General features: G+C 43.8%; 1 protein-coding gene and 1 long non-coding RNA gene across 5 annotated transcripts; one reads left to right on the forward strand and one right to left on the reverse strand.

The window, feature by feature from the left end:
• Positions 1 to 334: 334 nt before the first annotated feature.
• Positions 335 to 3,392, reverse strand: LOC126956121 (uncharacterized). The gene is made up of 3 exons (XR_007727158.1): positions 3,346 to 3,392; positions 2,362 to 2,505; positions 335 to 761 (listed from the first exon to the last, which is right to left on the reverse strand). It is a non-coding gene; the product is annotated as an uncharacterized LOC126956121 (long non-coding RNA).
• Positions 3,393 to 3,501: 109 nt separating this feature from the next.
• Positions 3,502 to 25,844, forward strand: TENT5C (terminal nucleotidyltransferase 5C). 4 transcript variants are annotated; one of them, XM_050748500.1, is made up of 3 exons: positions 3,644 to 3,720; positions 6,797 to 6,865; positions 20,304 to 25,844. In XM_050748500.1, the coding sequence occupies exon 3, from the start codon at positions 20,331 to 20,333 to the stop codon at positions 21,504 to 21,506; it is 1,176 nt and encodes a 391-aa protein (XP_050604457.1). In that variant the 5' UTR covers positions 3,644 to 3,720; positions 6,797 to 6,865; positions 20,304 to 20,330; the 3' UTR covers positions 21,507 to 25,844. The 4 variants fall into 4 exon arrangements, with proteins under 4 accessions (XP_050604448.1, XP_050604457.1, XP_050604472.1 ...); XM_050748510.1 differs by lacking the exon at positions 3,644 to 3,720 and adding an exon at positions 4,778 to 5,940; XM_050748491.1 differs by lacking the exon at positions 6,797 to 6,865 and having other exon boundaries at positions 3,502 to 3,720.
• Positions 25,845 to 26,108: the final 264 nt, after the last annotated feature.

The raw sequence follows: 26,108 nt of genomic DNA on the forward strand, positions 1-26,108 counted from the left end.
TGCCCCACCAGAAACTCACTAGGATGTACACAGTGCCACTGTGACGGTTTTAAAATATGTCCACAAATGCTTTGATGTTCCTTTGTTTCTTGATCTGTATGCTAGCAACACAGGTTCATTCCATTTGCGAAAATTCATTGAGCTGTGCTCTTATGAGCGGTGTACTTCTCTACACGTATGTTAAATGTGGGTAAGAACTTCACGTAAGAATCATTTCAAGAAAGATAAAATATTTAGATGAGCGCATTTGAATAAACATTTGTAATGTTTTTATTACAAAAAAACTCAAGACTTAAGAAATAGCTCAAAGAAACTGATAGATCAGGAGATAACTAGACACTATACAAAAGGTCTTTCTTGACTTACAGTAGGACTATGATAGAATTTCTTTGCTTTTCTGAAGTATTTAAAATCAGAATCTATTGAGACAGAAAACTGTTTCAGGATCATCACTACAAGTGAGGTACGCTTGCATTTTAAAGACTGTTTTGTCCCTCGGTTTCCCTAGGTATAAATCAGTGAAGCCAGTGAATCACTCAGAATGCAAAAAAGGTCTTTAAACCATTCTGATTGGATGTGCTCAGCAGGGGCTGGAATTTGGCAAGAAGGAGGCACCAATAATCCAGGAAGAAGAGTTTCAATATGTGGTTCCATGTCCAATGGGCAGAACTTGGCCACTTTCTAAGACTCCTTCCAGCTCCAGGATGCCAGTTTTATGAGGCAGAAAGAACACAGTGTATTAAAAAAAACAAAACAAAACCCTGAAACAAAATTATAGAAAAGTCCATTAATGCATCAGAGATAAAAAGAGGCCCAAGGAAAAAAAATACATATATACATGTATATATATTTGAGAACTCATATATAATGAGTTTCTTTTCTGGCTCTTAGCTCTCACCTCTTACCTACCACAGAATAATTTTGTTCAGGAAGTTGAACAAAATTTCACCCAGGAAAAGGCAGAACTAAACCATGCTGGGTCAAACGTTAGGTTAAGAATTTTTGTCCTGTGTTCTACCTTGAGGCGAACTGTGTTAGGTTCCTAGTTTTGTCCTGAAAGAGTAGAAATGGTCCGAAGGCCAATGTAATAATTTGCATTAACTTTATTGTGGTTGGAAGTTCATGGAAGGATGGTTGAGTTACTTGCCCAAGGCCTTACAGATAGTGAAAGTTAAAACAATGAAGTTCTTAGAAGAAAACAAAGAAGATTATTTTTAGGGGCTTAGGATTATTTTAAACAGGACATACCAAACACTAATCATAAGAGATAAGATTAATATTTCAGATGTCTTTAAAATTAAGTGCTTCTGTTCATCAAAATATAACATTAAAATAACTAAAAGTCAACACCGATTGGGAAAAGATATTTGTTATACACCTATTGGGCAAAGGGCTCATATTCAGAATATGTAAAGAACTCATAGACATTAGGACAAATAACTCCGCACAAATGGGCAAAAGACTTGAACAGACACTTTATTAAAAGGGTATTGAAATGAACAATAAGCATCTGAAAAATTGCTCAACATCAAAAAAAAAATGCAATTGTAAATCACAGTGAAATACACATCCTCCCCCAGTTTCTAAATTAAAAAGACTGAAAATACCAATACTGGCAAAGATGTGAAACAACGGAAATCTCATGTCACTGGTTGGAACATAAATTGTTATATTTGGCAGTGTATTTAAAGTTTAATATGTGAACACTCTATGAACCAGGAATCCAATCCTAGGTATATATATACCCAACATAAATGAATGCTATGTCCACCAAAAGACATGTGTAAGAATGCTTGCAGCAGCTTCATGAAAGGCAGAAACACGAAGCAACTCAAATGTCCACCAACAGTAGGATGAGTACACAAATCGTTGAATATTTATATAATGAAGTAATACACAGTAGTGAAAAAGAATGGACCATTGTTACACACAACAGTATGGATGAATCTCGTAGACACACTGTTGAGCAACAGAAGCCAGAGATAAAATTGTACGTGTTATGTATTTCATCCATATCAAGTTCAAATATTGGTAAAACTAATCTATGGTGACAGAGGTTAAAATAGTGGTAACCCTTGTGGGATACTGAATGGGAAGGGGCAGGAATGAGCTGGAAAGGTTCCACATCTTGATGTGGGTGGCAGTTACATGGGTGTATGCATATGTAAAAAATTATCATTCTGGACACTTTAGATTTGTGCACTTTACCGAATGTTATACCTAAAAAAAAAAAAAAAAAAAAGGAAAACAAAAAATTAGATCGTATGTCTTGATTTCGTGTCTAGCAATAGAATCACTGACTTTCCCTGTAAGCACTCATATTGATGTCCTATCCCATTAAGTTCCTGGATACTCACTCACCTCTCCCTCACTGGGAAAGATGTATTTGAGAACTCTTCAAAGTCTGACATACAGGAGGACCACACTTATTTCAGGCAGGGATGGGAGAGGAGGGCGGAGGAGATGTAAATACTGTATCTGGGAAGGAATCTTTTTCCCCAGCACCTAGTAGAGGATCAATACAAGACAATAATGCCTATTGATAAATAACACTGTCCAACATTGGCTACTATCTGATACATACAGCATTTGCCACACACTTTCTAACAGGCACTAGCCACTGCACTAATTGTTTCCCAAGTATTTTCTTAATACTTATATAACTCTACAAAGCTGTCCCATTCTTAGTCTTGTCCTACAGATTGGAGATGCAGGTTTTTGGAGGGTTAGTTAAGTTACTTGCCTAAAGCCTTACAGAAAGTTTAAGTGGTGAATGGAGATCTCAAGTCAGATTAGTCTGAATTCAGAACCTGGGCTGTAAACCACTCGCTATGGAATGAATGGATGGTGTCCAAGCCCTGCCTGCATGTTATGTAACACACTGGACCAAGTGCTGTGGCATTCCGAGTGGGGCCGAAGCGGCTGCGGCTGTCGACATTGGCGATGGACTCCCCGAGGCCCTTCGTCCCACTAACTGCACACAGGTGGTCCCCGGGGCCAGAGAGCCACCGGCGCTCTCTCCCCGAAGACCACGCCTTCACCTCCAGCCAGTTTGCTTGGGGAATCTGAAAGGTGCCCAGGGCCCAGAAACCATTAAGTTTTTTCCGACCTCGCAAACACACACCCGAGGTAGGTGTGGGCGTTAGCCGCCTCACTCCTGGGGGCAGGGAGAACCAACGCAAAAATCCCCAGAGAGGCGGAAGAAAAACTGGCCTGCGAGAGAACAGGATGGACATGGGAAAAGCTTGGGGGAGAGAGAGTTATGCGGCAGGAATGGCAGAAAAGCGTACTAAGCAAAAAGAAAGGTGTCCCACTAACTCCGAAGTTAAGTGGTTGTCGACGCACCCCCTCTGTTGCGCTTGCTCAGTGCTGCCTCCCTGTGCACCCCGCCCCTTCCAGCCGCTGAGGATTTACTCGTCTCTTGGCAACCATTCACCCGAGGAGCCAATCAGAGGGCAGCCCTCGCCCCGCCCCCGCCGTCAGGACCCGGCGGAAGGGTCCCGAGAGGACTGGCTCCGCCCCGCCCCGCCCCTGGCTCCCCCGGGAGGGCGGCTCAGGGGCGGGGACGGGGGCGTGGTCCCGCCGTATAAGAACGGAGGGGGCGGCGGCGCGGCGGCTCACTTGGTGCCGCTGCCTGGGGGCTGTAGAGGTCGCGCTGCTCCTGCTGGGGCCTGCCCACGCCAAGGACCTGCCTCTGTTGCCTCCTCTTCCATCGCCCAGGTGAGTCCACGATCCCCTTCTCTAAAGGTGCGGGGATGCGGCGGCAGCCCCAGTGAGCCGCGAGCTCTGCTCTGGCGGGGGTCCGCCCCCCGCAAGCGGTGCTCAGGTCTTTGCCGAGCCTGGTAGGGGGCAGGCGGACCCGAGGGGAGCTGCGGACAGGTGCCGAGACCCGGTGCTCCTTTCCCCTCCTGCTCCCTCGAGGACCCCCGCCCCTGACACAGCGGTCCCAGAGGGCCAGAAGAGACGCTCCGAGAGGGAACTACAGCTTTCCAGAGACCTGGGGCTTGGCAAACTCCAGCGAGCTCCTGCTCCGCGCGTCCTGCGGGCTGCGCGCTGGCTGGGCGCAGGCAGGTCGTCCGAAGAGTGTGTGATCTGCGTCTCCGCTCCTACCTGGATCAGACGACGCCCCCCGACGCCCCTGCCCCCCTTCCTGGCTTGCAGCCCCTCGGGCTCGTCCCGACGCTCCCGCTGGCGCGCACACCTCCGCCGGCCCGCGGAGTGCGAATTCGAATTCGGCGGTTTCACTAGGCGCAGTTGGAGACGCAGCGGTCCGGGGCTTGGATCTGGTTGGGGAGGGGAGGGGCGCTTCCTAGGCTCATTGCCAAGTCCTGGGTTTTAAGGAGAAGGGCGGAGATCCTTAAGTTTAATGCACTCACTCGACTATGGACACCATGAGCAGCAAAGGGATCGAAGCCAGCGACTTGTGCGCTGCGCGTCTCTGGGAAACTTCTTGGGAATGCGGTGTCTGTGAAACCTGCTTCCTCCCCTTTTGAAAATGAAACTTGCTTACTGCGTAGGTGAAAAGCCACGGCGAGAGGGTCGACTCGGACGGATAGCGGTGCGGCTGCCCCGTGAGGTGTCGCAGTTCGGGGACTCCCTTCGCACTGGTAGCGAGGCAGGAGGGAGCAGGGTGGGAGGCGAGTCTCGGAGGAGGGTGACTTATCTGAAGAATACAGGTTGGTAGCCTGCACACCTGAACTCAACGCCGGCGGGCGAGAGAACCAAGCAGCACTACCTCTAAGTAAGGGCGTTCCCCTGGAGAAATGAATGCCTGGCGAGCTTCTGGAGAACCCACTGTTAGGGCTGGACCCTGCGGGAGGGATAGTGTCAGCTGCCTTCCCCTTCGGCCTTTTTTTTTTGTCCGGAGGTAGGCGTTTGTAGGGCTCTAACAAATTCCCTGGCTTAATTAAGTCAGGGCCTGCTTCCTTTTTAACATTTGTTTTCTTACGGAGATATAAAGTGCATACAAATGAAGTGCTTAAATGCGCTTATAGTAAGAAAGCTTTTATAAATACTATGTGCATAATTATTCGTATTGTGACAACTTGGTCTTCAGGTTACTTTGTAGGTGGGTTAGGAGACTGAACCAGCCCAGGAAATAAAGTTAGGGTGATTAGATCCTCCCAAAGTACACTCCTGGCTGGCTCAGCTGCCCTCTGCCTGCAGGAAGGAGGGTGACCGTTGTTGGCCACAGCAACCTTTCAACGTGAGTAACTTGGCAAGGAAGTGAGCCAGGAAGTAAGTTGGGCAGCCGCAAGAGTGGTAGGAGAGCTTACCCAGAATTTTACTGTCTTAAATCCCCAAGGGTATCATTGAGGGTGTGAGACCAGCCACGTTAGGCCCTGCAGTGTTAAAGGGGGAGGGGAATGGGGAGTAAAGAATGCTGACTTTTCTCTGGGCTTTTAGGGAAACCTCTGAGCTGGGCTGCAGGGGTTCTGTCCTTTGACATTCTTGTTTGTGAAGATGGAAAATGATCTCTGGAGTCAAGCTTAGTTTATTTCAGATAACAAACTTTTTCTCTTAAGGTATACCCATAGCTTTAGAGTACATATATTCCCAATAAAGAGTTTTGAGGAAGATTTTGGTATATTGTATATAATTGTTCAGGTAGCTATGCGGGGCGGCGGGTTGGGGGGGGTGTGCTCCCATAACAAAGTTTAAAAAAAAAAAAAAAAAAAAAAAACTCTGCCAGGAGGCCTCTAAATTGTTACCAAAACAAAGGCCCCTAATTTCATAAGCAACTTTAGTGAGCACATAGAATTAACAGCCATATTCCTTATGCTGTTTTTTCCACAATACCTACCTTGTATCCAGGGATTAAATTCATGTAACTCTAAAGGAAAGGATTTGGCTCTTGGCCTGCTTGGCAGAGGGAGCATGACTTAGTTGTGCACCTGTGGCTGTCTCTACCTGGTTTCTTCTGTTCTACTGTGAGCACAGGTAGGCACTGAAATCTCCTGAGTTCCAGAGGCCCGTCCCCACTCAGCTGTATCTCCCCATAGTGCACACATTCAGCCCACATCTTCCTGTGTTCAAGGCCGGGGCAGATCATTCACATCTTGCACTGCCGGTCAGACAACAGAATTCCTCATATTTCTGAAAGTCCAAGGAACAGCGCAGTGGTAAAGATAACTTAAAAGTGGACAGGAGTGCACGTATTTTCACAGTACCTTTAACCAGACACATTTGATAGAAAATTTAAAAACTTCATTAAAAAACTTGTTTTTACTGCTAAAGTACATAGGACCCTGTCTTCATCTTTTGTCTGCGATCAATGTTGTGTTCATGGAGTTACCTACTAAGGAATGGCAACCCAAAGCCTCTCGGTGGATGAGTTGAACCTTTTTTTTTTTTGTATTACCGAGAGAAGTCGTGGAAGCCCAAAACTAGTTTCACGAGTTAAGCTAAACTTGTGTTTTGGGATTTCTTGGTTTCACACCTGTCTCTGCGTGTAACATCTGCTATTTTGTGTGCATGTGTGTGTGTTTAGGAGTTAAGGAGTAATGTGGAATGTGAGGTTACTTGGAATAAAACATTATTGGGTTAGATAAGGTCTGTTGCTTTTTGTGTTGTCATTGAGGTAAACAAGGTACTGTAGGAAAATGCTTCCTGCCATCTTGATGTTTTGACTATAGTACATTAAATTGGCATAAATTGTATTATAATGAAGCAGACACCTCTGTGTTTAAAGAAATGTTCATGTGTTTAAAGCTGCTTGAGTACATTAGTACTGCTGATTTCTTGTGATGTTTTCAGGCGGTAAGATCTCTCAAACGTTTTTACGCTTTCATTGCAGGCCTCATAAAGAAGCTTACATTTGGAATTCAAATAGTTTAGAGGAAGCATCTTTATATAGCTCAACTAGGTAAGGAAACCTTAAGAATTGTTTAGAATTAATAGATTTTGTACAGCTGGCCCCTACAGTCTGTTCTAGAACTGTTTGAAAACTTCTTGGAACAACAGGAAAAAAAAATATGAAAAAAATATTGCTGATGTTAAACAACTCTCTCCATGTAGTATGTTTTTTAGTTTCGGAGCTTGAGACTAAAGTCTTGGAGTCTTGGTCACAAAACTGCATGGAGTGTTGTTTATTTCTTGGATAACCGTGATTGAGTCAGTAAGTAGTTAAGTGCTTCCTAGGCAGTAGTTAGTGCCAGGTGCTGAGGACGCCAAGGCAATGGTGTTTGGAAATGCCTCTGGAAGAACTCTGGATGCGAGAGGAGCTGGGCTGGCTTTATCACACAGTCGAGGCACTCCGATTTCTCTCATTAGTCTCAGCCACTGGCATGTGAGCGCCGGAAAGCGGGGTCTGTGCTCACTGCTGACTCCCCAGTGCCTGCTTGTAGAGCTGGCCTGGCACACAGAAGGTGTTCTGTCATTTGGATACATGTTCAGTTGGCGGCTTGCAAAGAGGGAGGTGTACTTGAAGTGGGTATTCTCCTGGTGGACTGAGGCAGGCAGGCCAATGGCTGAGTCCTTTTAAGTAGAGGCCACAGGGGTATAGGTTTGGAGCTGAGGGGCAGTGACTAGCTAATTGACCAACAGCTGAAACTCCTCAAGCTGAGCTCCAGACCCACTCCCTTAAGCACTTCCCATCCTTCCCACCCTCCCTGACACCAGCCTCACATGGCTCACTCAGCCTTTTCTCTCTGTTCACTCAGTTGCTAGTTCTGCTGATTCTTTCTCTTTTTTATTGTTTCCCACTGTCATCACTGACCTGGTTTAGGGGCCCGTAGACAGCAACTTGATGAGGGCAGTAAGTGAGTCCACCTCCTCTGCCTCTGGCTAGTTCTACAGTCCGTGCATTGGGAACTCCATCCAAGCGCACAGGGACTGCCTGCACCTCTGGAAGCTGAGCCTCCTCTTCAAGACCGTGCCTTTCTTACTCTTTACTCTTGACCGCCCCCATGGCGAGTCTCCCTAACTGCCCTTCTTTGCCTCACAGAACAGATACTCATATCTGCACAAAGGAATGCTACTCCTTTCTCGCCAAACGTTGAGTCCAGCTTCAGGCCCTTCCCACAGGCTTCTGACTGAACTTATCCCGTCTGAGGACCCGCTCATTTCATACCTCGCTTCATTAATACTTTGTTGTTGTTGTTTGTTTGTTTGTTTTTTTGAGACGGAGTCTCTGTCACCAGGCTGGAGTGCAGTGGCACGATCTCTGCTCACTGCAACCTCCACCTCGTGAGTTCAAGCGATTCTCCTGCCTCAGCCTCCCGAGTAGCTGGGACTATAGGTGCTCGCCACCACACCCAGCTAATTTTTTGTATTTTTAGTAGAGGTGGGGTTTCACCATGTTGACCGTGATGGTCTTGATCTCTTGACCTTGTGATCTGCCTGTCTCGGCCTCTCAAAGTGCTGGGATTACAGGTATGAGCCACCGCGTCCGGCCAATACTTTCTTACAGTTCTGCCTTCTACCTTCTTTTCTAGTTCTTAAATTTTATCTTTGATTGGGTAAGCACGAAGTCCCATACTGTTACCATACTTAGCGTCCTATAAAAACATTTTGAGAAGAAAATTATCCATGAACCTGCCCACACCCTCTTACGTTGCCGTAAGTGTCTCTCAACTTGTTTAGCCCTCATGAAGATAGAAGAGATAATCCTCCACCTTGCCTGGCTGCCTGCCCCTGATCCCCAAACACGGTCTATCCATCACTGCCCTCTGCTCGTTGTAGTTAGAGATGGGTATTAGGATCTCCACAGCTAGCCAGTGCTGTATGGACTTGGGTAGTTTCAATTGCCATTCCTGTGGAATAACTGCAGCGCAGCAGTAGCAGAAAGAGGACTGATCCAGAAGCAGAGATGACGCATACACTCATCGAGTGCCTGATACGTGTCTAGAGGCTTGCTTACAGCTAGCTCAGCTAGAGCTAGCGTTGCTGCTATCTCCTGTGCCCAGGCTGTTTGTCATCTTTTTACCTCCTCTGCCTCTGAGGCTGACTTTAGCTGTGGGGAGACCTGGGCTCTGGTCCTGGCAGAGCCTTTACCTCTTCAGTCTTCGGCTTCTTCATTATAATAAGGACAATAAATTAGATCAGTGCTTTCAGTAAAAATAGGAGAGACACTATTAACTTCCTAGTAGTCGCATTAAAGAGTAGAAGTAGGTGAAATTTGGCCGGGGCAGTGACTCACACCTGTCATCTCAGGACTTTGGGAGGCTGAGGCAGGTGATCCCTCGAGTCCAGGAGTTCAAGACCAGCCTGTATGACACAGCAAGACCCCATCTATATAAAAAAAAAATTTTTTTTAATTAGCTGAGTGTGGTGACCACATGCCTGTGGTCCCAGCTACTCAGGAGGCTGAGGCAGGAGAATTGCTTGAGCCCAGGAGGTCAAGGCTGCAGTGAGCTGTGATCGAACCACTGCACTCTAGCCTTGGCAATAGGGTGAGACCCTGTGTCCAAGAAAAATGAAATCCATTTTAGTAAGTGTATTTAATCTACATATCAAATTTCATCATTTCAGTATGTAGTCAATGTAAAAAATCTAAATGAGACAGTTTACATTCCTGTTATCATATCCTTGATAATTCACTGTGTGTTTTTGCACTTATAGCGGTGCCTACTGTATTGGGCAGCATAAGTCTAGACCATCAGCAAAAATGTTTCCCTCTCAAGTTCTGATTCTGCGTGTGTGGGAGGCAAGAGTTAACAACCCAAAGTTATGGAAGGAGAGTATGAAGCAGGATATAAGCTCCACAGGGCCAGGGATCTTTGTCTCTTTCTTCCCAGGGTATCGCAAGCTCCTGGAGCAGTGCTCAAAACACAGTAGGCACGCACATTTTTGAAAGAGTGAAAGGAAAGTCAGTTATGCTAACTTACTGACATTCATTCACCCTGTGCGTCAGACTTGACACTAAAACACATGGTGTTGGATTCCTAGCCCAGTGCCCATTCTCTCGTTTTTTATAGTTTCTTAGAGAATAATAATAAGGCAATAGAATTTCAAGGAACTGCTGATAAAATCTTCTGAGACTGGCGGGGGACCAGGACTCAGTTTATCTAACAATTAAATTTTATCAACAATTAAAATTTGAGTGAAATTGCAAGAGGAAATAACATTCGAGTCAAAGGTGTTTGAGCTGTCTAGTGACAGCACATTCATTACTTGATAAATGCTAAACATGGGCTGCTGCTGTGCGCAGTACCTGGAGGCCCGGAACCTGCAACTTGAATGCCAACTCCTAAGGGAAAGACCCATGCAAAACCCAAACCTGGACGGAACTGTGCCCGTAATTAGCATCTGCTCTGAAATGGAGGTCAGCCCACACTTAGACACGTGTGAACGGGGTATGTTTATGGTCTAACGTATGATAAGGGTGGCATTTGAGGAACTAAGAGTTGCTTGTCCCTTTCCTGATAAGGCCCAGCCAGGGAAGCTGCTAGTGATTAGACAGGACTTTTAACTGACTGAGGTCTTCCTTTTGGACAACTGTTTAAAGCTGTAGGCTGGAGAGTTAGATGGTAAAGTTGTCCGTGGAAGCAGCCTTTGATGAAACCCCGAGGGAGGCTGTCAGCTCTTAAACCCTGTGGATTGCGTGTAAACTGAGTCGTTCTTCCAGTAAGCAGTCTCCTCCGTAGGAATCATCTCATTTTTCTCAAGTCTAGGCGATCTCTAGAACAGAAAGGCAGGCTCTCTTTGGGGAGCTCTTTAAATGAATTCAGACCAGTAACACCTTTGATTTAGAGAGAAGCAGTTGATGGTGGGAAGGTGGTTACCAAGTAGCAACAAGGATTATTTCCATTTCGAGTTGTGTGTGTAGCACTTCATGCTGACACCTTGGAAAAAAATCAAGGCTTTTATGCCCAGCTTCCATCTAAAGATGTCTGTGTTCTGACCTTGTTAATATTTCCATTTGCAACCACGTCAGAGTATTCCTTTCAACACTTGAACTTGTGTGGCATCCCCTGTTGTAATATCTGGGCCAGTGTTTTGATTCTGTTTGCTGTTTTGCGGCCACAGCGTTGGTTCTTCCAGCGTTATCTCTCCACCCACACTTGCTTAAGCATCCTATTTGCAAAGGTGGGAAAGAGCTTTCCGTTTGGAGTTGTCATTGGTGGGTGTCTGTGGACGGAGCCCAGTGATAACCTTTCAGACAGTGTGTTGGCTTCTCACTTCTCAGAAGTGAGAATTTATGGAGGCACCTTAGACAGCCGAGATCACAGCCTGGTTCTGTGGCCTGCCTGGGTTTCAGTCCAGGGCTGCTTTCCACAGCTCATGTGGAAATCTAACCAAATTTTTTGACTCTAGTAAACATCATTGGTAAATGGCTGGAGGATGATGATAACCTTGAGGAAACAGAATGAGACTCTGGCTGGATGTCATGGAGCTGAGAGTGAGAAAAGACCAACTGTGGGGTTTGTTGTGTCACTGACTTAGAAATGTTTTCTCTGGGCACAGCTTTGTGGCCTGGGGCAGTTATTTCTTTAAACTCAGGTAGAATGTGTTGCGGGCATTTAAGTGGGCAACTGTAAAAATAACGTCTTGGAAAAATAGTGAGCATAGGATATATTTTATTGGCCTTTTAAAAAGTAAAGCATTATTTTATCTGGTTTTATTGCTTCAGGCCATTCATACTCTGAGCTCCTTTTCCATGTACGTGAAACACTCGAGTGTCTGTTATCTGTAACTTTCATGTGTTTGGGGCTGTGGAGGAGTCTCCAGAATGTGGCCCCCTCCCTTACTGGGGGGTCAGGCCCTAGGGAGGAGCTGTCAGACAAAAGGCTTCCTCAGACTGCCTCCAAACCCTTCCTAGATAACTTCTGGCCTTCATCCCACAAGGAATTCAAGGAGTAAGGGAGGATTATTTTTTTCAGAAGGCCATATCCATGTTGACCCTGGTTTTTCTCCTTTCTGCCCAATTATCTGCTGCTGCACATGCCAAGCAAAATGACCAAGGTCCTTGGTCATTCAAAGCGCCTGGCTCTTTTCTTATGGGTGAAAGGGTCAAGGGTCAAACTACATGCCGGTGGGGGAAGTGACAGTGTCCGGTCTCAGGTTCAGCATTCATGAGGTCCTGTGTAGGTTCCAGACTTTCTGCTTTCAGTTTTGTTCCAGTTCTCCTTCCTGGGCTGGCCCTTTAAGTCCTGGTCACTTGCTGCAAATTTATCAACCATTTCTCTGTAGCTCAGTTGGGTTATTGGCTTCTTTGGTCTGAGAAGGTTGCCATCTTGACTGCAGCTTGTGTCCTGTTCTGTTGCTTCATCAGCCTATCAACACTCTGATCTCCCAGCCATCAGAGCGAGTCTCAGTAGTTGTTCCTTTATTCCACGAGCAAAGCAGCATGCCTTTGTTTTCTGGATCAGGATCAGCCCATTCCTGATCATCTCCCTCCTGTGCCATTAATTTTTCCTCTTGTTACTGGTTCAGCAAGGCGATTGTCCCAGCACCTTCCACTCTTGGGTTCTCTCTCTCTTCTGGACTTGGTTTCTCTAAAACCACTGCTCTGCAACGTAGCCAGCATCTTGGAGTGCCCTGGGAAGTTAGGATCCTAGGCCTTCTTCTCCCAGCCATTGTTCCTTTAAAACAAATAGTAGCATAACAATGAGCATTTCTACACTTAATCACTTTCAGTTCTGGTGGCTCCAGCCTGGAGTTTCTGTGCTGACAGTTGTTAAGATACTTCAGTTCTAAATGCTTCTCCGTTGCTTTCAGAATTTGCCATGTGGCCTTACCTCACTCAGGTGGCCTTAGTGGTCTAGCCAAACTTCTTTCCTAGAATGTTATTTTTAAAAAATCTTTATACCTTCCTTCCTTTTCTTTCTACTTATTGCCATCTCCTTCCTCTGACCACCTAAGCGCAACCAGCTCTTCTTCAAGCTCCCTGCCCCACCAAAGCTATCCACCTTTTAGGAAGACTCTTAAATACCTTTTCTGCTACTCACCAGCAGTGCATCTTTGGACAGTTTACAATTTGCACATCCTCTCTGTTCTCCAGTTTTCCCATCTGTAAGTGGGGGAGTAGGGGGAATGGTATCTTTTATAGGGTTGTTATAGGAATCAAATGATTGATCCAGATAGAGCCCTGAAAGCACTGTTTTACTGCCTGTTTGTGATGTTGTAAAATAATTTGGTGGCTCATTAGGGTACCCGGCTAAACATCTAGTCACATTTGGTGTCCCCTGGCCGTGGCTGTGGCTGCCGCTATATGAAGAGCCCTTGGAGGGCTCTGCATGTATTAGCACCTGCTGGAGAAAAGGATGTGGGCAGAACTAGACGTTTATATGATGAAACAATTGATGTGCTCCCCTACTGAGAAGTGGGATTTCCCACACACTGTGGCAATATATTATCTTCCTTGGTGTCTCTGGCCGGGTTGGGGGGAGCACCTCTAAGCCACCTGGCATCTTTTGCTTAACTGGAATCTGCACAAAAGGAGAGAGTAAAGACTGACTCCAGCTTTTTGTTATCTTCAGTGCATATGGTGGGGATGGGGCAATGGAAAGATTAGGTGTCACGGTTACATAGTGAACAGAAGGTTGCTGTGCCCTTTTTTGTTAGGACCAATAACGTCTGTTTTAGAAAAGATCACTTTAGTGGCTTTGAGAACTGGTGATCCCAGTGCACATGTGGGTTGTGACATGTGCTTGTCACTCTGTGTCCACCTCCCATCCACCATGACAGACCTTGAGCTTGGTGGGAGGGAGTCACCAATTCCCAGACACTCGTCTTGCAATTGGGGACCTGGGGTCAATTCGCTTAATCTTTTCTGAACCTTATTACTTAATTTGTGAAAAAGGGACAGTTGTAGCTTCCTTAGAGTGCCTATGAGGATTAGATGGGAATTGATGTGAAGTGGCTCATACTGAGTACTATTTCATTTGCTTTGACACACACCTCTACACCCTTCATTTCACAAGTGAATAAGAAATAGTCTCAGAGTCGTGGTTCTCATTCATCTTGCTAAGGGAAGAAGTGGGATAGGATAGCATGAAGTATATTGCCACCACTTTTACTTCTGCTTAAATTCTCCAGGTTTTCATATATAATGGAATGGTCTCTTTTTGTCTAAAGCTCTTGTACACGGTGGAGCGGTTTGTGTGGAAGATGTGTGGGAAGAGCCACAGGTGCACGGGTCCCCTGTTGGCCAGGAGCCAGGGCCCACAGGTGTCTTTGTTCCGTGTACACACTCCTCTTGGAGTCTGCCACCAGGCTTGGTCCATTGCCCAAGATTCCAGCTGTTACCCTGGGTTAGAAAGTTTTACTGGGAAGAACCACACATTTGAGGTAACATCCAGAAACTGTGAAAGAGAATTTGTCACCAAAGGAATGCTGAAATGTGTTTGGTTTTCTTTTGTATTCATAAACCCTCAGGAGAGTCAGAAGAAGGTAACGCTTAGTTGCCTCTGGACTGCTGAAAGCCCTCAATAGCTGAGAGCCTTAGTTCAAGCCTGAGCATTTTCCTGAAATTTTCTAGACAATCATTTCTATAGCTTTCATGTTAAAGATCACAGACCTAGACTTAAGATATATGCAGTCCTTAACTTGATAGATGTATGTCTCCACACATACCAAGAACCTTGTGGACAGTTTCTATGTCTAATGCCAGGCACAAAATAAGAATTAGTGTTGCTTTGACCAAAGACCTGCGTGCCAATGTTATAAATGCTCACAGTTACCTCCCCTCCAGCTTGTGCACCTGCCTCTCCTGCTCGCCCACCTTGGGTTCCTCACACTTTCATCGTGTTTCTGGAGTTCACTGGCTAGTCCAGAAATCTAGATAAGCTATGAAGCAGGACTAGAAATAGCTTTTTTCCCCCCTCTATTTAATGCTCAAACGTAGGTTTTCAGACCAATCTGCGTTGAGCAGCTCTGTCCTGAGCAATGGGAAATGATTAGATTAGACATCAAACTTTTTCTCAGGGACCTTGGTTTAACCTTCTGGCCTAGTTTGTCTTTTCCTTTTTTTTGCTGCTGTCTCTGCAAACCTCTTTTTTTTTTTCTCCCCCACCTTCAGTGTGTGTATTCTACCTTTACTGCAGTCAGATAACCGAAGAGAAGGGAGTTCGAAAGTACCTGAGATAGTTGGTCATCTTGAATTGTCAAAAACAAAACCTGAATTCTCAAATCTGTAGGAACAAATGATGGTTTCCACCTTTCCCCATTTCTACTGTGCAAATACAATTAATCTGTTTCTCAAACAGTAAAAGGGAAATCAAACACTTTAGTTTGAATTTACTAGGCTTCAAATTAATTTGTTCTCTATTTTGTTAATTCTGCTAACTAGAATTTGCCTTTAACCAGGGCCTTTCATGAATTGGGAATGTGTGTTCCACGTGATTCTTTTATGTGGGGATTATATCAGTGTTGATTTAACGTGGTTAATTAAAACTAAAAACTGTTGGACTAAGCACTGACGTGTTATCTAAACACTGAGGGCCTATGACTTGGATTTATTCTAGTAATACCAGTGTTTGTCTAAGTAACTTAAAAATGTACTTTTGGTATTTGAAATTGTTTGGATGAGTGAGGGACAATGAAGAATCCCTTTCTAATAGGCACAAGTGACTTATTTAATGCTCTTCTAATGAGCTAAGCACTCAGCCTAAATTTGTGTCTCCAGTGGCTTAAACTCCTCTCTGTGTAAATCATGGTAAATTGAGAAAGTGAAAAACTCCACCAGGGACTTGGCATTCATCATGTCCCACACTGTGCTTTTATACATACTTTCTCCCCCAGAATTTAACTCCAGTATTCATATATGTATGAGAAGAAGTTGGCATGGAAGATGCTAACCACAGGCATAATGTATTTCTGAAAAAAGTGTTTGTTAAAGTTTTTGCAACTGTAGCCAGTAACCAACTTAACAGTATCACAAGGGTAGCTCCATGTTTGAAGTGAGAAATAGCAATTCTGTGAAACTGAAAAAAAAAAAATTTCTTTTGGTTAACATACGTTGAATGAGATGAGAGGAGATGGATTTGCATGATTTAGAGAGTTTGAGGGTTTTTTAAATGAGCATCTTTTAAAAAGGATGAGTAGAAACTTGACAGAAAGGCATTCTAGAGAAAAAAGTCTCTCTTCCCCTGTTCATCCCCTTATCTGTAGAGATCAACATTTATGTCTTGGAGATGAAGCTTCCAAGTGTATTTAATTTTGGCACATGGATGTGGGAATGCGGAATGTAGGGGGGAGGGGAGGAAAACGGGAATTGAAGAAGTTACGTAAGGCAACAGATGAATAGAAGGCTCCTAAGGGAGAAGCTTTAGGACATGGATCATAAGGTTTTAATTTTTCTTCAACTAATACATATATAGATTCCAAATTCAAAGGGTACGAAATAAGTTTTCTTCTTCTAACTTTGAATCTACTTCTCCCAAACTAGAGGAAGTATTTGGTACAGGCTGTAACTACTACCTGTGTGTGTTTTCAGAGAGTTTATATGCTTGTGTAAGCATAGACTTTAACAGTTTTGCTGTTAACAGTTTTGCTATTAACTTGTTTTTCTATTAATGAGTCTTGATGAGCATTTCACAGTCATACAGAAAGAACAGCCATCTTGAATTGTCAAAAACAAACCCTGAATACTTAAATCTGTAGGAACCACTGCATGCATTTCTGTTTTTTTATAAACACATCAGCTCATTTAGCCATCTTCTATTGGTGAATACTTATAGCTTTATAAATAATTCTCCAATGAATATTTTGTGTATACTTGCAAATATACCAAGGATAAAATTCAAAGTAGAAGTAGAATCTCTATGTCAAAGAGTGTATCTCCTTAAAATTAAGTGTCTTATGTCCAGAGAGAACCCACAAGCAGTATACTAGTCTGATTCCCACACATCAGACTTACTGATCTTTGCCCATTTGATAGATAAAAATGATACGTTGAGGTTTTAATCTGCCTGTCTCTTAAGTAAGGTTGTGGCTGTATTATGTGTTTGAGATGTAGTTTGTGTCCTTTGTGTCTTATCTGTTGGGGTTCTTCTGGTATTTCTGATTTGTTGAAGCTCCTTATTCATTAAGAAAATGAGTACTTTACCTAATGTTACAAATATTTTTCCGACTTTTGCCTTCTGACTTTATGGTGTTTTTGAATTATATAGTCAAATATAGCCATTTTTGAGGCTTTTAGGGTTTACGTGACTTATTAAAAAAAAAAAAAAAAACTACCCACTGTGTGTAAGTATATATAAACGCATTTCCCCCTCAGTACTCTTAGAATTTCATGCTTTTACATTCAGTCTTTGATCTGTCCAATCTAGATCTTAGTTTGGCATGAAATAGGGAGCCCCTTTTATTTTTTTCTTTTTGATAATTTAGATAACCATCCAGATGTTTTTCTTCACTTTACTATTCTAAAATGCCTCCTTTAATTATATACTAAATCCCTTTACATATCTGATTTTATTTCTAGATTTAAAAAATTTTGTTCCATTGATTTGTCTTTTTGGGCCAATAACATGCCATTTCAATTATTGTGGTTTTGTGATATCTGTTACAGGCTAGTATGTATCATTCCTATTTTTCACAATGTTTTCTGGCTATTTCTGCCTCTCCTACCATATGAACCTTACAAATTCTGTCTAAAACAAATTCTAACTTTGAGTCTACTAGAAGTTCACATACTTTAAAATATATGAAAATTCTCAACCTGGTGTACTTCCCCCCACTAAAAAAAAAGGCTCATAGCTTCCAGACTATCACCAGTCTCAGATGTCCCTCCTCTAATGTTCAGAACCACGGTTCTAGCATAGGCGTAGTCCTGACTTTAATCCTACAAGTCGTCTTTTTGAAGAACTCCTTAAAAAAAGACTTGAGTCAGAATGTATTCCTATAGTTATTCTCCTCTGTAACATTATTGAGGTTCTGGCTGGAGATTTAAAAAAAAATTGTTGCTTGTATCTCAAGTACTGATTGCATTACAGCCTCTGGTTGCCGTGTGACTTCTCATGCCTGTGTCATAAAGATGAGCCTTGAAAGCATAACAGGTGATTCACAGTAGCAAGTGAGTTGTATTTCTTTAGGTAGACCAACGTACCTGAAATCTATAAAACCCATGCCACCAAATCATAGTCTAGCTGTGGTCACAGTAAAGCCAGTGCCATAACTTTCTGTAATTATTTGAACTTAATTGTGTAGCTCAGGGTTCTCCATCCCCCAGACCACGGGGCAGTACCAGTCCGTGGCCTGTTAGGAACTGGGCAGCACAGCAGGAGATGAGTGGCAGGTGAGCGAGCATTACCACCGCAGTTCTGCCTCCTGTCAGATCAGCAGCACAGTAGATGCTCATAGGAGTGTGAACCCTAGTATGAACTGAGCATGTGAGGGATCTACGTTGTGCCCTCCTTATGAGACTCTAATGCCTGATGATCTGAGGGTGAAACAGGAACAGGTTCATGCTGCAACTCTCAACCCCCACTTCCACGTCCGTGGAAAAGTTGTCTTCCACAAAACTGGTCCCTGATACGAAAAAGGCTGGGGACCACTGGTGTGGCACATACAGTGGACACAAATGTACTGTGTGCTAATCATGGGAGACCACAAAGAACTGCTAAGTGTTTAAAGGATATGGCAAAAAGAGAACTCTACTATCCCAAATCTGCCTTGAAACCAAATGCCAGTCACATTATTCATCACAGATTTTGCTTGGGATCCATAACCTACGAGTGCTTTGTAAGATGATCTAGATAGCCTAGGACTTTTTAATGCTGTTCAGAGACACTTTTGTCTTCCCCTCCACGAGTACTCTGTAGCAAGCAATAGAGCACTCATCCCCAGAGAGGTCCTGCAGATCCTGCTGTGATCACATACTCAGCCCACTGCTTTCTGCCTCTTGGCCCCAACCAAGAGCTCATGTTCTCTTTCTGTTGGCTTGTGTCCCCTCTCTATAAGTGAACTCTGTGGCCTTCCTCTTCACCCCAACCAGGGACACCCTTTCTTCTACTTTTATATTACATTTTATTTCTACTACTAGAGTTGTCTACACCACACACTGCCTCGTATTGATACCTCATATTTTCACTACCTTCTTGATGGGAGAGCCTGAAGAGCTCATCTTCATGTACCTAGCAATGCCCTGACAACCAAGTAACAATCATAGGGGATCCCTGGCACCGGTGCAAGGCCAGAAATCCATGTTGGAACCCTAGGAGAATGCATGCCGACGTGTGTTCAGACACAGCAGCTTCCAAACAATGAAACTGCAGAAGTCATTGGGATGGGTTTTGTGTGTGTCTAGCAAGTCAGAAAGGCGGAGGGGGTGGGAAAACTGTTCACAGTGAAATCTGAGGACAGCACCTTGACTCTTTGTTTTGGGTTTTACATCCATCTAGCAAATATTCGACTCGTGGCTCTACAGGCACCTTGACATTTTAATATATGAGTATTTGCTTTTATATATTAGGATTTCCAGGGATCCATTGTGTTTTATTTTTTGATAAGTATAACGTAGCTGAAAATTACTTGGGAAACTTTGTGGTCCTAGCAGATGAAGTGGTGTTTTTCTCCTAGTACTCAGTGCCAACTTTATTCTCCTCGGGTAGCTTTAACGTACTATTTTTTTTTCCCAAGTCCACTTAAAGGTACACACTGCCCTGAGGAAGTTGGCCATGTCCTGTGTCGGGCATCCATCCTAGGAAGAGTGGTTCCACCACATAGGTGACCTAACATTTTGTTGACTAGAAATTTCGTCGTAAAAACAACTCCTTGCTTCTACCCTAGATGACAAGTACTTGTTAGGACAGACTTCTCCTGTCATGAGAATTTTGCTAAAGGAACATGCTTTATTCCAGTAGAAGGGGTTGGACTCCCACTTATTGGTGAGATGGTAGCCCAAAGTTGAGAATCCATCTACTTGTGGAGTGAAGGAAGTCGTGTGTGTGTGTGTGTGTGTGTGTGTGTGTATTGTATATTCTGTGTGTGAGTGTTGTAGCCTAGGTGTCAAACAGGTCAAGATGTGTTTAGGGAGCCAGAAAGCTGGAGAAGTAACTAATTCTTCTGCGGTCCTATACGGTTTGCTAACATTCTGTTTTCAGCACATTCGAAACACACTCTGTCTCAGCACACTCCACCCTCACCCAGAAAAAACAAGCAAAACAACACAACCCCAAACAAAACAAAACTATGAAGTAATCTAAAGTAATATGGAATGAGTTTGTGTGTTTTTGTCCTTCTCTGCGGAGTCACTGTTTTTTACATATTTAACTCATTGAGTCCTCACAGCAACACTGAGCAGTAAGTGCTATTTATCACCATTTTATAGGAAGATATTCAGAGATTAAATAATGAGTTCCTTGAGCTGCTTTGCCATGTAGAAGCGAATCCTAACTCTGTTTCTCACCCCTCACTTTCAGTTTCCCCAGCCAGAACATCCCCCGAAGATGGCAGAGGAGAGCAGCTGTACCAGGGACTGCATGTCCTTCAGCGTGCTCAACTGGGATCAGGTTAGCCGGCTGCACGAGGTCCTGACTGAGGTTGTACCTATCCACGGACGAGGCAACTTTCCAACCTTGGAGATAACTCTGAAGGACATCGTCCAGACCGTCCGCAGTCGGCTGGAAGAGGCAGGCATCAAAGTGCAGGACGTCCGGCTGAATGGCTCTGCAGCTGGCCACGTTTTGGTCAAAGACAATGGCTTGGGCTGCAAAGACCTGGACCTAATCTTCCATGTGGCTCTTCCAACAGAGGCAGAATTTCAGCTGGTTAGAGATGTGGTTCTGTGTTCCCTTCTGAACTTCCTGCCAGAGGGTGTGAACAAGCTCAAAATCAGTCCAGTCACTCTGAAGGAGGCATATGTGCAGAAGCTAGTGAAGGTTTGCACGGACACTGACCGCTGGAGCCTGATCTCCCTCTCCAACAAGAATGGGAAGAACGTGGAGCTGAAGTTTGTCGACTCCATTCGGCGTCAGTTTGAGTTCAGTGTGGACTCTTTCCAAATCATCCTGGATTCTTTGCTTTTCTTCTATGACTGTTCCAATAACCCCATCTCTGAGCACTTCCACCCCACCGTGATTGGGGAGAGCATGTACGGGGACTTCGAGGAAGCTTTTGACCATCTGCAGAACAGACTGATTGCCACCAAGAACCCAGAAGAAATCAGAGGCGGGGGACTTCTCAAGTACAGCAACCTTCTCGTACGGGACTTCAGGCCCACGGACCAGGAAGAAATCAAAACTCTAGAGCGCTACATGTGCTCCAGATTCTTCATCGACTTCCCAGACATCCTTGAACAGCAGAGGAAGTTGGAGACCTACCTTCAAAACCACTTTGCTGAAGAAGAGAGAAGCAAGTACGACTACCTCATGATCCTTCGCAGGGTGGTGAATGAGAGCACCGTGTGTCTCATGGGGCATGAACGCAGGCAGACCCTGAACCTCATCTCCCTCCTGGCCTTGCGTGTGCTGGCGGAACAAAACATCATCCCCAATGCAACCAATGTCACCTGTTACTACCAGCCGGCTCCTTATGTCAGTGATGGCAACTTCAGCAACTACTACGTTGCCCATCCTCCAGTTACCTACAGCCAGCCTTACCCTACCTGGCTGCCCTGTAACTAACCTTGAGACCTGAGGGTTTCCACAATGGCAACCCCAATAGGGCTAGGGCTCTCAGGTAGGGGAGCCTCCTTCTAGATGTAGGTGTTTGGCTTTTAAAGGGGAACTCAGCTCTGATTCTGCTTTTTTTTTTTTTTTCTTTGTGTACCCATTGGAATGGGTCTACAGTGTATCATGAGCCAACCCTAAAAGGACCCATATTACAGTGCCACGTTGGAAAATGCTACGGGAAGCATGACCTAGCCACATCTTTCCAAGATAGACACTACCATGTCACGTCCCAAACGTTAGCATGTGGGGGTTGAGCTCTGTGCAGTAATCGACATTGGGAGAGTTTGGGCAGCGCATGAGAAGTGCTAAGCTACTTGTTTTCTCACTTGAGCCTGAGTAGGCTGCGTTGGCCCTCACTTGGGATTCTCAGCAGTTACGTGAAAGTTGTGCTGACAATCTCTTCTCTTGTATCAATTTTAGTCAGGCAGAAAATGGTAAACATGAGGGTGCTCTTGTGACTTAATTTTTGTTCAAGGGACTGAATTGCTTACGTTTATTCCCTGTCAGCAGAGCGGAGAATGTCATTCATCAATAAACCAAAGCCAATAGCTGGAGAATTGAGATCTGGTTGAAAGTGGTTTATGGTTTACATGCTGTACTATCCTGAGGAATTGCGAGATATTGCTGAGGAAAAAAAAAAAAATGACCTTTTCTTGAAATGTAACTTGAAAACAAAATAAAATGTGGAACGTAATGTTTAATTAGAATTGTGCTGGTGGTAGTGGAAGGGGATAATTGTAAATAGGAAACATGAATGTTCATTTTTTTCTTTAAAGAATTCTTATTAAATGACTCCCTGCCTTTTTTTTCTTTTTTCCTCATCAGCTCTTTCATGGCTGACTTTTGTTTTATTCTTTCTAAGACTAAGGATTGTGCTGAGTCCAGAGTCATTGTGGTAACTGACATGAGGGTCTTCCCATGTTTTAATTGGAAACCCATTTTGGTCACATTCCAAGTATGACACAGCTGTTCTTCTGGAGTACTTTGGCTATTTTTTGTTTTTGTTCTTTTTGTTTTTTTTCAAAAATAGTAACTTCCTTCTCCAGGTGTGTTTGACAGCAACTCAATTCAGGAATTTCAGTAGAACTGAGTGACCTGTGGAACTGCTTTAGAATCTAACCTGCTGTCTTCGTGCTGTGTGTGAAGGGGAAGGTAGGGGGTTAGCATTAAGTTTGGCCTTGTGTGCATTGGTGCTACCAAGGCACTTTGAAATCATTCCAGTATATTTGGGAAGAATTGAGTGAATGAGAATGCTCTTCCTTATTCTGGTAGATTTGACTTGTTTATATTCTGCACTTTAGAAGGAAAACAGTGTTAATCTCTAGTCGAAAGAAAGCTTAGTAAATGAGAGAGTTCTAGGCTACTGTGGCTTTTTCCAGTAGATTTAGATGAGATTATGTGTTTTGAAATGTTTTGTGGGGTCCCTTAGCATTACTTTAGGGCAGAGACACTCAATGTTGCCAGCCAGCTTGGGTTCCAAAGTGATTTAATCAAATTCATGCTCCTGATTTTTTTTTTTTTTCCCTTCCTTTGGCTATAAAAACCCAAAGCCCGGAGTGATTGTTTTCTCCTTGCTTTAAGCAATGAAGTTTATCCTAATGCAAAAGAGCTTAGTAGAAAATGAGTGGTTTACCTTTTTCTAAAAGTATATTTTCAAGTTTATTCTGGAATGTGATATCTTGGTCGTCTTAAAAGCGGATCAGACATGACTGAAACTCAAGGCTTAGCTGGTATCTATGTTGTGCTGCATTAGGTGACTAGAAGCCACTTATTAGTGTAATCAGCTCCTGTTTCGCTGCGAGCCTTAGTTATATTTGAATTCAGCCACTTTGAGTCAAGGCCGGTTCTAATTGAGGGGACCCAGGGTGCTTCAGTGTTAAGAGTGGGGCGATGAAGAGTGAACCCCGATGAAGAGTGATACCAACTTGAAAACTATCTGGTCATTCATGACCTTAAAAAGCTGCCATTGTGGTCAAATGGCATGTGTTTGCACAAAAATGACAGATGTGTTTAACCAAAGCTTTGAAATGGGATGAAGCCGTCAACAGAAGCACTTGCGTAACAGAAATCAGTATTTCTTCTACCTAGAAGGTTTGGGGACCAGAGTAATGAGGCACCAGATGGAGATAAGATCTGCATCAAGTAATTACATTTCCAGTTTGTCCTTGGGGTTCTTTCTGCTTATTATTATTCTTTTTTTCCTGTCTGGTGATAGTCCTCTTCTGAGGATGAAAGGAGGCACAGAAGTTGCAAGAAAGACCCAGTCCCCAGTCTTTGCCACCATTGCACCATGGTAGCCTCGGAGTCCCTTCACCTGACCTTTTTAGTCAGCTCAGATCTTTTTGTAGTTTGAGAATAGACACGTGTTCAAGAGCTATCAGGGTTAAAAGCTTCACTGACCAAAGCTGTACTTTTAAAACACAACCCCTGGGCTAGTAATGTCTCCACTTGCTCTGTGAGCCTTTTGCCAGCCTCAGAATAGGCGAGGTGACCTTGAATTTCAGGTCCCTGGAAATTCTAGCTGAAACCTGCCTTTCCTAATGCTCACACAAGCACCAGGTACCCTGAACTTATACTGCGTCCAGTGGTTCCTATTTTGTGTGTGTGTGTATGTGTGTGTATGTTGAGGAACATGAAACTTGGCAGTAGCAGGGGGCACTGAAGTTCACATGCAAGTTCTAATCTAAATTTAAGCAGTCTCTTGTTTGTTTCGGGACTCTGGTTTGACTGTTTTCTGATGGTTTCGGCATGTCTGCAGCCTGTTCTCCTAGCCTGCTGCTTGGAGTCAGGTTGAGCATCAGTGAGATGAAGACAGTACCTTTTCCTCTAACATTGGCAGAACAGCACGCACGGGATGCCTGACCTTGAGCTCTAGTCTCCCCTTTAAATCTTACCTTGGCAGTGACACACTATTCCTTATTCAATAATCTCAATGCTGAAACTGAACTCTATTACTAATGCCTTCCAGTCAGAGTTCCTGATGGGATGCCTATGGGATGTGGTATGGCCCACACCTGGGGGACCTGGCAGATGGGGTGAGTTGGGTAAGGAAGATGATGCTTAGTTCCTGATAGATGCTACAGATGTAGTTTGGCATTTCAGCTTTTTCCAGTTTGATTTTTCACTGGGGTTTGAGTCACAGCAAGCTGTGTATGAACTTGTGTTTTGTGGTGACACATTAATAATCAAATTGCTAAAGCCCTGAATCTGCTTATTCTTCAGCTTCACCTCTGCACTAACCCCTCACCCTTATGGTACGTTAGGATAACTAGTACTGCTTTGTTGACTTTGGGAAATGGTGCCACTCAAAAGCAACTTCCTAACTTTAGGAATAACTCCTTTGTAGTTTACTTTCTGGTACTGGTTGGTGCCTTGTATTGGGATACAGCTATATTCTTAGCTCAGATGTCCTCTTTTAGAGAGCAAAGTAGTTATCCAATGGTGAGAAGAGACCCTGATACTCATGGGGGCCATTCCTTCCTGGGTGTCTGACCAGGGCTCTGTGTCAGGCAAAACCTTCTGGGTGGATTCTGTAAGAATCCAGTTTCCAAGGTTAGATTCACATCCCTAATCTTGCAGAGACTAGAATTTCACAGCTCACTTTGGAACATATTCGAATTCAACCAGTTAAAATCAGAGGACCAAGTCGTGGGGCCGGGGGGCGGTGTTGAGGAGAGGTATTTTTAAAGATCTGGCAACTTTTCAGGATTATTTGTTGAGAACTCTAAGGTGAAGATCAGGAAAGAAAAGACTGTGTGTGTGTGTGTGTGTGTGTGTGTGTGTGTAGTTCAAGTGCCTAAATCTTGTTTACCTATCACTTTTTAAAAAATAATTGAAGTGTAAGCTAAATAAAATGCTTGGAGTTTTGCCTGGGCTTAGTGAGACTTGGTGCAAATTCTCGTGTGTGTTTGCATAGGAAGGTGAGATGACCATCTACTAAAGAGGAAGTAGCTAAATACGGATCTGTGGGTGTTTTTTAAAAAAACTCAACCTATCTGGTATTTTATTTTAATGGATAAAAATGTAATTTTCCTAAGGTAGCAACTTATTTCCAAATTAATATAGATGAAAAATAGATACCCATTAGACTAAATTGAAAGCTTTTTGTTCTATATTTGCATAGCCTTTGAGATATTAATTTCTTAGCAGTGCCTAGGAGGTCTGGGGTTTCCTCTTTGGTAGTGGTCACTAACCTTACTTGATGCAGATAAAATCACTTGTCAATGCAAAATGTGTTAGAACTTGATAAAGCTTTGAGTTTGAGAAATAAAAGTATATTTAAAATTTAAATAAAACTTGTCATTTATGCTCATTGATTTGTTTCTCCTCAATGATGAATTTATTTTACGTTTCAGGAAACATGTTGAATAGAGATAGGAAGCTGTCAACATCAGCCTTGGATACGTCTCTGAAGGACAGATGCTTTCTTTCGGGGGAGGGTTGTGTGGTTACCTTGGAGACCACAAATCCCTTAATATTTGGGCTTTTTTTCAAGGAGCCCAGCTAACATAAACTAGTCTTGGTTGTTGACCACAGCCTTCCAGCTAATACCCA

This window comes from Macaca thibetana, chromosome 1, assembly GCF_024542745.1.
Source record: "Macaca thibetana thibetana isolate TM-01 chromosome 1, ASM2454274v1, whole genome shotgun sequence".
Taxonomy (NCBI): domain Eukaryota; kingdom Metazoa; phylum Chordata; class Mammalia; order Primates; family Cercopithecidae; genus Macaca; species Macaca thibetana.